The sequence below is a fragment of the Rhinoraja longicauda genome, chromosome 16, assembly GCF_053455715.1.
Source record: "Rhinoraja longicauda isolate Sanriku21f chromosome 16, sRhiLon1.1, whole genome shotgun sequence".
In the NCBI taxonomy this organism is placed as follows: Eukaryota; Metazoa; Chordata; class Chondrichthyes; order Rajiformes; family Arhynchobatidae; genus Rhinoraja; species Rhinoraja longicauda.
This window is the reverse complement of record NC_135968.1, coordinates 40861328-40873581: the sequence shown is the minus strand read 5'-3', so window position 1 is coordinate 40873581 and position 12254 is coordinate 40861328. Positions and strand designations below refer to the sequence as shown.

The window sequence follows — 12254 nt, the reverse complement described above, 5'->3', positions numbered from 1 at the left end:
GGGAGAAGTCAATGTTCAAACCGCTGGGGTGTAAACTGCCCAAGCGAAATATGAGGTGCTTTTCCTCCAATTTGCGCTGGGCCTCACTCTGACAATGGAGGAGGCCCAGGACAGAAAGGTCAGATTGGGAATGGGAGGGGGAGTTGAAGTGCTGAGCTTCCGGGAGATCAGGTTGGTTGAGACAGACTGAGCGGAGGTGTTCAGCGAAACGATCGCCGAGGCTGCGCTTTCTGCTATTGACTTGTGGGTAAACTGCAGTGGATCAAGGCTGGCTGGAAGGCTGCAATTAATGTGCACCATCAACAATCTCTCGAAGCACTTTGGATGTCAGAGCCACTGGGCAGAGCTACTGGACGGAAACCCACTGCTGGACTCTGCTACGATGGACTCATCAGTCACGGAGCAAAGTGGCAGATACCCTAACATCTGAGACTCAACAAGCCCCACTCTACTAGCAGCTCGGTGCAACCTGGGGCTTAATTGAGTGGGAATGATTGGACAATCTCAGTTCCCATTGAAGCCAGCATATTGAGGCCATCCTATTCCCCAGAGGAGCTGACAGGTTATTCAGTTGTTATTAAAATAGCTGGACTGGAAGTCCACTCTTCTCAATCATTCAGCAATGCTCAGACCAAGGATTGGGAAGTTCATGTTTCCTCAGCACCAGCTCCCATGTCAGATTTCTGGCAGTGATGAGGCCAAGTAAAATGTCCATTATGCTGTGCAAAATGTAAATACTGCCCATAAATGAGAGAACACGAAGAAAAAAAGAGAGATGATCTCTCGTTTGTGCTTCTTTATGGAACAGAGCCGCTGGGGCTCAAGAACAAAGCTTTTCTGGGAGCTTTGGCCAAGGTATGGTAGAATTTGTGGGGTATTTTAAAAGAGAAAGAAAATGAAATCCTTCCAAATCTAAACTTTGTGCCTCTGACTGAACCGGTCAAATGTGAGATGCAAAGTGTCCTAACAGTGCCTCATGAAATCTTATACAGGACAATGTCCAGATATATGTTTTCTCCATTCCTTCAGCAGCTTTCTTCGTAGTCATCCATCTTTATGACGACAATTACTGATGGGGTTGGGGAGGGGGTTCGGTATAATTTAGGGCTGGGATTACTAATCAATTTAGCAACACCGAATGTGCACCGGGGCTTATATTAGTCTCCTTGAAACCTTTCATCAGGCTGCAGCATTCAATAAAAATGGAAGTTTAAAAAAAAAACCATGTAGTCCAACCCAGTGTCCCTTCTTTGCACGACAGATGGATTATATACAGGCTGTTTCCTTTATTAAAAGATGACATAAATCACTATTGAAAAACTAGGGACCCCTACAAGGTTATCCCTGTACAGCTTTGTTCATGAAAGGTTCATATTGAAACATTAGTGAAATTAATTCATCTTTCATAAGAGCTTTGAGCAGTATCTGTGATGTATGATAACAACCAATTTCTCACTACTGTTAAAAATTATTCAGGTCTGATAGACTACACAAATCTGTTCTTTTTAAATAGCCTAACATTATTTCAAGTGCTGGTCCCAAAGGCATCATTTGAGATTCATATACAGCCAAGAGGTGTAATAAATCACCATGAAAAGTTTTGTTAGTTTTATATGCAGTGAATTGTAATTATTTTGGATTGCATTATACCTCAATCAATGTAATTACTTTTAGATCATCTTTAAGCGGCAGTAATAAAGAGAAAGAAATCAGTCTTAAACCAATTGAGTGGATCATTTGCATATCTGTCAGTTGTTCAATGGAATAGGTTATTATTAAGATTAAAAGCGATGTTTTCGATATGATATGTTTACCAGATATGGGCACTCTGATTTTATTTACATAGCTGAAAACAATATTAAATTATCCGCGCAATAGAACAGTCTTTCAGTGGTATTATCTCAAACGATGCAACAAATTTGGGTCAATGTTTGAAAGCAAAGCAGGGAAGCTTTGCAAAAACTTAATTTACAGGGAGGAGAGAAGGAGCTAAAATCAGTGAGGGATGTCCACACCAGATTTCAAACCGGGAGAGCAGTTGCAAAGACGCACACACAGAAAAAGACAGTAAATACTGGTTTTATGTAAGCTGCACACACACACATACACCATCACACATGGGCTTTCTCGAGTTATGTTTTTGTAACTTATATGATGACCCAGAAGTAATGTTGATTATGCCACATGACATCAGGTCACGCCAGTCCGGAGCATCCCCAGTTTCTGAAAGAATACTTCTATGACTCCACTGAAGTGTAGAAACTATCACAACACGGTCATATAATTAAAACAATCCACAAAGCAACAATGGGAAGAATGTCAGTGAAACTCTCTCCTCACCCCTTGCTCCGCAATTCACTTGCATATATCCCACAGCAGATAACCTACTTAGAGTCTTTTTTTTCCGCGGAATACAATCTCTCGGAGGAACAAGAACAGCAATAAAACTTTACAACTTTACGAGTTGACCTTGCATGTTTAGTGTGGGAGGAGACAATGCACTACTTACCTCAGGGAAGTAATGTTGTGGAAACTTTTCCTTTTCCAGCATTGGTGTGCTTTCTAATGTTTCTGAGTAGATTTCTTTACCCGTTACTTTTTTGTACTTTTTAGCTTTAGAGAAAGAAAGCACACAGAAGATAAATTAAAACCAACAACAATCAGCAATGTGACTGAACATCTTCAATAGAACATTTGCAGACTCTTCCAGATGCCGGGACACGTTGCAGCTACAGGCTTTCATTTGATATGAAAACGTTTGAGGTTAACCCACTCCATATTTAGTTCGAACCAACTTTACCCATCATTAAATGTGGTATTTAATAAATGTCAGACAAGTACTTTTGATATCATCTTTCTCGGATTTTAAAAGGTAATATTGGCCTCAACACAGCTACAACTGCAGAGATAGTTTGAGCTAATGTCTCTCTTGCTAACTTTCAACCATTCTCACTCCTCTGCCCTAATCTTGGCCAAATTTAATGGATAGTTTCTTGACCTGTGCAGATGGACGTTCTGCCTTATTGCAGCGGTAGAGAGGGAATTCCAAAATAATTTTCAAGAGAGAGATTACATTGATTTCAAACCATTTTTTCATTGTCTGCCGTCTTTGCACCTTTTATGGAAGTGTAGTTACCTTGGTATCATTGCGATTACTGTCTAAAAATATCCACCAGAAATAGTCCAGCAGAGCCTATAAAAGAGGGTAGTCTCAGAATCAACACAACTGAGAAACTGTGTCGGAAGGAACTGCAGATGTTGGTTTACACTAAAGATAGATACAAAATGCTGGAGTAACTCAGCGGGAAAGGTAGTATCTCTGGAGAGAAGGAATGGGTGACATTTCGAGTGTAGACAACTTCTTCAGACTGAGTCGGGGGAGAGGGAAACGAGAACGTCACCCATTCCTTCTCTCCAGAGATGCTGCCTGTCCCTCTGAGTTACTCCAGCGTTTGGTGTCTATCTTCGGTGCACATCTTAGAACCTTCCTGGGTGTAGGGTGTTGGCAGCACTGATTTTTGTGGGTGGCTGTTAACTATTTGGTATTCATGGAGAGACAAAAATACAAATTAGGGGAGGAGGGGGCCATCAGCAGCTCAAAACTGTGCAGCAACTGATTCTAAACTCAATTCTCCATTTCTGCCGACCTCCCACTAACCTTACGCCCATTCGCTGAGCCATAATTTATCAACCTCTGTCTTAAAAATATTCAAAGATGCTACTTCCACTGCCTTTTGAGGAACTGAGTCCCACGGACCTATGACTCTCTGAGAGGAAAATATTACTTTATTTCTTCCTTAAATGACCCCATGTTTGGGATTTTCCCACAAGGTAATATCCACTTTGTCAAGACCATTCCACACATCACTTCTCACGTTTGTAAAGTCCAGCGGAGACATGTATAGACACACACTGAAAGCCTGGAGCACAGTAAGGCTCACTCTGCAAACCTTCCTAAAGCTCGCAACTGAACAAACATTGCTTGCTCCTGATACCTTCCAAAGACGTACAGGTTTGTAGGTTAATTGGCTTGGTATAAGTGCAAATTGTTCCTAGTGTGTTTAGGGCAGTGTTAATGTGCGGGGATCGCTGGACGGTGCGGACTCGGTGGGCCACTCTGTACCTCTAACTATCTTCTGTCCTACGGTAGTCCTTTTGCTGTTAACCATGCATTGCCTCCATTTTGCTGGCTGACAAGCTATTGACAATAATACTCCGCATGTGCAGATAAATGAATGAATTTCATTTCATCACCAATTGGATTTTGGTTATGTGGCCCATCATGTGCTTTATAATTATGGGCATTCAGCAACATAGCAGCATGCAATCAAGCCACATGAAACATTATGGATTTACTACATCCAAATTCTATTTAGTGAGCAATTTTATACTGTAAGTTACATTATTTTACAGTGTTTTAAAAGTGCAGAAAAAATATTTGTTACACGATTCATTTCTATATACCGATAAAAATTCCAATTCCCATAATATAACATTGAATATCAATAGACAATAGACAATAGATAATAGGTGCAGGAGTAGGCCATTCGGCCCTTTGAGCCAGCACTGCCATTCAATGTGATCATGGCTGATCATTCTCAATCAGTACCCCGTTCCTGCCTTCTTCTCATACCCCCTGACTCCGCTATCCTTAAGAGCTCTATCTAGCTGTCTCTTGAATGCATTCAGAGAATTGGCCCCCACTGCCTTCTGAGGCCGAGAATTCCAGAGATTCACAACTCTCTGACTGAAAACGTTTTTCCTCATCTCCGTTCTAAATGGCCTACACCTTATTCTTAAACTGTGGCCTCTGGTTCTGGACTCCCCCACCATTGAGAACATGTTTCCTGCCTCTAACGTGTCCAACCCCTTAATAATCTTATACGTTTCGATAAGATCCCCTCTCATCCTTCTAAATTCCAGTGTATACAAGCCTAGTCGCTCCAGTCTTTCAACATATGACAGTCCCGCCATTCCGGGAATTAACCTAGTAAACCTACGCTGCACGCCCTCAATAGTACGAATATCCTTCCTCAAATTTGGAGACCAAAACTGCACACAGTACTCCAGGTGCAGTCTCACTAGGGCCCTGTACAACTGCAGAATATCATCAGTGTTATAAGGTTTCTGCTAAAGGTCGATTACTGACTTGGGGATGGGGTGACAACACCTCTTAGATTTTTACTTCCTCAAAAGGCTTTATGATATTTTACTCATGAAGGATAATTTGATGTGATTGCCCAATAAATATATATTTCTTTTCTGTGTAGGAAGACACTGCAGAGGCAGATGTAGGCCCGGCGATCGTTTCGCTGAACACATCTGCTCAGTCCGCCTAAACCCACCCGATCTGCCGGTTGCTCAACACTTTAACTCCCCCAACCATTCCCACACCGGCCTTTCTGTCCTGGGCTTCCTCCATTGTCAGAGTGAGGCCCGGCACAAATTGGGGGAACAGCACCTCATATTCCGCTTGGGCAGCTTACACCCCAGCGGTATGAACATTGACTTCTCTAACTTCAAGTAGCCCTTGCTTTCCCTCTCTCTCCATCCCTCCCCCTTCCCAGCTCTCGATCAGCCTGACTGTCCCAGATTACATTTTAACTCTGTTTGCTTTGTTGTCTCCTTCTCCTAGCTAACAATAGAAACATAGAAACATAGAAAATAGGTGCAGGAGTAGGCCATTCGGCCCTTCGAGCCTGCACCGCCATTCAATATGATCATGGCTGATCATCGAGCTCAGTGACCTGTACTTGCCTTCTCTCCATACCCCCTGATCCCTTTAGCCACAAGGGCCACATCTAACTCCCTCTTAAATATAGCCAATGAACTGGCCTCAACTACCTTCTGTGGCAGAGAATTCCACAGACTCACCACTCTCTGTGTGAAGAAATGTTTTCTCATCTCGGTCCTAAAAGACTTCCCCCTTATCCTTAAGCTGTGACCCCTGGTTCTCGACCTCCCCAACATCGGGAACAATCTTCCCGCATCTAGCCTCTCCAACCCCTTAAGAATTTTATATGTTTCTATAAGATCCCCCCTCAGTCTTCTAAATTCCAACGAGTACAAGCCTAGTCTATCCAGTCTTTCTTCATATGAAAGTCCTGCCATCCCAGGGATCAATCTGGTGAACCTTCTCTGTACTCCCTCTAAGGCAATGATCTATTCTACATTTAAATCTATTCTACATTTTCCTTAATCTGCATCTCTTTTGATGTCTCATTTTCACACACTTTACCCTTCCTTATCTCTGTTCTTGCTCTCCCCTTACTCTCAGTCTGAAGAAGGGTCTCGACCCGAAACGTCACCCATTCCTTCTATCCAGAGATGCTGCCTAAGTTACTCCAGCATTTTGTGTCTACTTTTCTTATATCCTGATTTATTTTCTCTGGTTCATTGTGGTTTCGATGGGTCCTATTGTAGGAAATATTCAGACTGCCATCATGCGAATGTTATTAGTTCAAGCACAGATACTGTGTTTCCTCCTACATTTTCTGTCAAGGGAAGTGAATAAATAGTTGAAAGAGAACAAGCGTGTGGGCGAGGTACAAGGGCTGTGACAACAGTGATATCCTCTTGTGCCCAAAAATTAAATAGTCACATGCGTGCAGCGTAGGTTTACTAGGTTAATTCCCGGAATGGCGGGACTGTCATATGTTGAAAGACTGGAGCGACTAGGCTTGTATACACTGGAATTTAGAAGGATGAGAGGGGATCTTATCGAAACATACAAGATTATTAAGGGGTTGGACACGTTAGAGGCAGGAAACATGTTCCCAATGTTGGGGGAGTCCAGAACAAGGGGCCACAGTTTAGAAATAAGGGGTAGGCCATTTAGAACAGAGATGAGGAAAAACTTTTTCAGTCAGAGAGTTGTGAATCTGTGGAATTCTCTGCCTCAGAAGGCAGTGGAGGCCAATTCTCTGAATGCATTCAAGAGAGAGCTAGATAGAGCTCTTAAGGATAGCGGAGTCAGGGGGTATGGGGAGAAGGCAGGAACGGGGTACTGATTGAGAATGATCAGCCATGATCACATTGAATGGCGGTGCTGGCTAGAAGGGCCGAATGGCCTCCTCCTGCACCTATTGTCTATTGTCTGTTGCATGCATAGACTGTGGTTTACCTATTCAAAATGTTTAAGACCCACAAGTTTAGGAAATCAAAATTGGACTTAAATGTGTCGGAAGGAACTACAGATGCTGGTTTAAACCGTAGACACAAAATGCTGGAGTAACTCAGCGGGTCAGGCAGCATCTCTGGAGAGAAGGAATAGGTGACGTTTCGGGTTGAGACCCTTCTTCTCGTGCTGAAATATACACAAGACTCGATAGCATCCCTATGCTGCAAACAGAGGTTAGATTGCCGATGCACAGTAACATCAGGGTTGGAGGACTTGCCAATGCGATGCAAAAGCAAATTCTTGCGTTTGTTCCCGGAAAACAGAGATGTGCATTTCTTTGGTACCTTGCGGCACCCCAAGGGTTCATTACGATGTTGCCGTAATTTAAAGGTCACAGTTAAGAAGGGAGACTTTAAACACCAAGACTTCTTCCACCAGAGTTGAAAATGTTAAGAGCTAATTTATTTGGAGAGATTGAAGATTAAGAAGTGGTGCGATAGGATAAATTCAATATCAAACAAAATGCAATCTTACATAGAACGCCGTAAATAGGGTGAGCTAATGTACTGCATTGATTCTAATCCACACCAAAATAATGAACTAAAAACTTTAATCTTTTTAAATCACAGCCATACGCTCAAGAGTTCTACCCTCTGGGAGTGAAGGAGGATTGGATTCTGTCCGTGTGAATCAACTGTTGGTAGATTATTTCTAAATTGATGAACCATTAAAACTAAATAATCGCTTTTAACTAAATATGGCAGCATTTTTAAATAGTTAATTTATTTCCAAAGGCGTACAGGTTTGTAGGTTAATTGGCTTGGTAAATGTAAAATTATCCCTAGTGGGTATAGGATAGTGTCAATATGTGGGGATCCGCTGGTTGGCGTGGACCCGGTGGGCCGAAAGGGCCTGTTTCCGCATTGTATCTCTAAACTAAAACTAAACTAAAAAAAATTAATACACTTGAATTGAAGATCGGTGCTGGGACTGCAGCTATTTACAATATACATTAATGACATAAATGAAGGGATTAAAAGTGACATTAGCAAATTTGCAGATGACACAAAGCTGGGTGGCAGTGTGATCTGTGAGGAGGATGCTATGAGGATGCAGGGTGACTTGGACAGGTTGTGTGAGTGGGCGGATGCATGGCAGATTAAGTTTAATGTGGATAAGTGTGAGATTATCCACTTTGGTGGTAAGAACAGGAAGGCAGATTATTATCTGAATGATGTCAAGTTAGGAAAATGGGAAGTACAAATAGATCTGGGTGTCCTTATTCATGAGTTACTGAAATTAAGCATGCATGTACAGCAGGCAGTGAAGAAAGCCAATGGAATGTTGGCCTTCATGATGAGAGGAGTTGATTATAGGAGGAAAGAGGGCCTTCTGCAGTTGTACAGGGCCCTAGTGAGACCGCACCTGGAGTACAGTGTGCAGTTTTGGTCTCCAAATTTGAGGAAGGACATTCTTGCTATTGAGGGCGTGCAGCATAGGTTTACTAGGTTAATTCCCGGAATGGTGGGACTGTCGTATGTTGAAAGACTGGAGCGACTGGGCTTGTATACTCTGGAATTTAGACGGATGAGAGGGGATCTTATTGAAACATATAAGATTATTAAGGGGTTGGACACGTTACAGGCAGGAAACATGTTCCCAATGTTGGGGGAGTCCAGAACCAGGGGCCACAGTTTAAGAATAAGAGGTAGGCCATTTAGAACGGAGATGAGGAAAAACATTTTCACTCAGAGAGTTGTGAAACTGTGGAATTCTCTGCTTCAGAAGGCAGTGGAGGCCAATTCTCTGGATACATTCAAGAGAGAGTTAGATAGAGCTCTTAATGATAGCAGAGTCAGGGGGTATGGGGAGAGGGCAGGAACGGGGTACTGATTGTGGACGATCAGCCATGATCACATTGAATGGCTGTGCTGGCTCGAAGGTCCGAATGGCCTCCTCCTGCACCTATTGTCTATTGTCTATCTCGCTGCGGCATTTCATTGACAAAGATATTTTACAAATACATTTTCCAGACAGGGCTACAAACGTTACAGTTTGATGAAGTTGAAAGCTGCATTTCAAAAGGAGGCAAAATTAACAAGCAATCTAATGCGGTTTGATCACAAATTCTCTTTACTATTGAAGCTTTGTAAATTGATGCAACTCCCTTATTTCACAAATACATATCCCCTTCAAAATTGTCTAAACACCGGGAAAAGTACTTTTAATCCTTTTGTTCATTGTTACGGGCACAGATGACTTTTCATGCACAAAGTGTGCCAATTTACTTCATTCGTTTAAAAATAATAATTCAATGTACAGATAACTTTGTTATCAAAGTTGTGAGGAAGGAGCCTCCTTGAGATATTTGAGGAATGTAATTTGTTAATTTGGCAGAAATTAGTCTGTTATGTTAAGCAATGTGCCAAAAATGCCAGCAGTAAAAAGAAGCTTTCGGCCAATCCACTTCAATCCAGTATCAACTGCAATACTAAGATCAACCAATTATTAATACTAATGATGATTATACTACTAGATGCAGTTACTATCAGTATGCCAAAGTACTTCAAAGCTTACCTTTAAAATCAAATTGATAGGTATTTTTCAAAGACTCATGAAGAAAGTAAAGATTCCCTAAAGCCTGAAAAAGAAACGTATATGTCATATTTCACTCCGATATATGTAATGCAGATACAAAATAAAACAATGAAAACATTTTCATAGATCCATCAAATGACAATGTTTAGTTTGGTTTTGTTTAGTTTAGACTTACAGCGCGGTACCTGACCCTTCGGCCCACCGAGTCCGCACCCACCACCGGTCCCCGCACATTATCAGTACCCTGCACACACTAGGAACAATTTTTACTTAAAAAAAAAAAAATAGCAAGCCAATTAACCTACAAAACTGAACGTCTTTGGAGTGTGGGAGGAAACTGAAGATCTTGGAGAAAACCCACGCAGGTCATGGGGAGAACGTACAAACTTGTACAGACAAACACCCATAGTCAGGATCGAACCCGGGTCTCTGGCGCTGTAAGGCATCAACTCTACCGCTACGTCACTGTGCTGCCACCATGACTTAAACGTGTTTTTCAAGATGAAGCCCACAGCATGGGATCACCATAAAGGAATCATGGAAAGGAAGTTGATTTTGCAGTACCAGATATAAGTGCCATGGTACAGATATAAGTGTACATATAATTACAGCAAATATAACATAATTTTTAGGTACAAAAATGCTTACAAATTGCTAGCACAATTTTTGTGGGGCAATGCACACTGAAGAATGGGGTAGTGTGCATCCAGCAGCTGCTATACATGTTTAAGCTGTCTGCCCTGACAGCTTGATTTTGTCCGTCTCCCAACCTTCTGCACCACAACCAACTCCCCCTCCTACACCATCTCCTCCACTCTGTTTATCTGTCATGTCCCACTGTGTCCTGAGGTCCTGTCCTTGCCCCATTCTGATCACCTGGCACGCACTGTGATGGAAGGAAACCATCCACCAGAGACTCTAAGCACTGGTTAAGCAATTGCATAATCTCAGCATTGGTGCTGATGGGTGAGATGATGGATGAGCCTGAGCCTGTGCAGAAAGACTCATTCCAGTTGTCATTCTCAACATCAACAACTCAGTAGATGATGTGGTCAAATGTCAAGGACTAAGTTCATGGCTCACCCAGTGACAAGACACTAGTTTGGCCTAAGCTATTCTTTCATTTTGCAATTAGTTTCCACCTTCCTAAATTGCAAGTCTTTATTTATCTACAATTTAGTACAACCGATTTAGCGCAACCAATTTCGAACACCGAGGAATAACTGCAGATGCTGGTATAAATCGAAGGTATCAGAAAATGCTGGAGTAACTCAGCAGGTCAGGCAGCATCTAAGAGAGAGGGAATGGGTGACGTTTCCGGTCGAGACCCTTCTTCAGACTGAAGAAGGGTCTCGACCCGAAACGTCACCCATTCCCTCTCTCCTATATGCTGCCTGACCTGCTGAGTTACTCCAGCATTTTCTGATACCTTCGAGGAATGAGGGAGATTGCAGAGAGTGGTAGACACTGCTCAGAGAGTGGTAGACACTGCTCAGAGAGTGGGAGACACTGCCTGGTCCTTCACAGGTACTGTGAAAGGAATCTTTGGGGAAGCCACCTCACAAGGCAGCCTACATCATCAAAGATTCAGACAGCCACAAAAGGCTAGAGTAACTCAGTGGGTCTGAAGAAGAGTCTCAACCCAAAACGTCACCTATTCCTTCTCTCCAGAGATGCTGCCTGACCCGCTGAGTTACTCCAGCCTTTTGTGTCCGTCTTCGGTTTAAACCAGCATCTGCAGTGCCTTCCTACACATCAACGATTCAGACCATCCTGACCACACTCTCAATTTACTTTTCCGTTGGAAAAATGGTACAGGAGCCTGAAAAGCACGACCACCAGATTCAAGAATAGCTTCTACCCATCAATTATTAAGCTCTTGAACACTACACAATACTAACCTCAGCAAATATAAACTTCTCTGGGCTGTCTTTGGTTGCACTACAGACTTTGAGTTTTTGTAGTATTACAGTTATTGACATTAATCTATTGACATATATTTTTCTATGTGCACGGCATTTATGGACCCGTTAAGTCGTTGCAAGTGAGAATTCCATTGTTCTATTCTATTAGATTGGCCCCAAGACTGAGTGGAGCAGAGCCTGGAAAGATGCCAACACCAACAACGGAGAGGTGATCACAGACCCCACAGTGAAACCACCGGGATTTGACCTCCATCGCAAGCAATGGCTAACCCTGAACAGGATCCGCACCCTCCATGCAAGATCAGCCCATCACCTGCACAGGTGGGGGATGACAGACAGCCCTGCTTGGGACTGCGGATATCCAGACCAGACCATCCCACACATGGTGAATGACTGCTCACTGAGGCTTTTCCCTGGTGGCATCAAGGCCATCCACCCAGCAACAGATGCTGCCCTGGCCTGGATGTCTACCCTTGGCCTACAACTTTAGGCTGTGCACGCCATACGCAAGTAGTGAAGATTGTTCTATTGTCAGTACATATGACAATTAAACACTCTCGATTCTAGATTTTAATTCTTTAACAAATGCGCATAATGCCCAAGATAGACAC

The 12254-nt window shown here is 42.7% G+C and overlaps 1 protein-coding gene across 2 annotated transcripts in view; it reads right to left on the bottom strand.

Moving 5' to 3' along the window:
• Positions 1-12254, bottom strand: part of inpp5a (inositol polyphosphate-5-phosphatase A) — a 544352-nt gene that overhangs the window by 181930 nt on the left and 350168 nt on the right. For both annotated transcript variants that reach the window (XM_078413693.1, XM_078413692.1), the window contains exons 5-6: positions 9698-9761; positions 2510-2613 (exon numbers count right to left, since the gene is read on the bottom strand). In XM_078413693.1, the coding sequence (XP_078269819.1) occupies positions 2510-2613; positions 9698-9761 (168 nt within the window). The remainder of the gene's footprint in view (positions 1-2509; positions 2614-9697; positions 9762-12254) is intronic.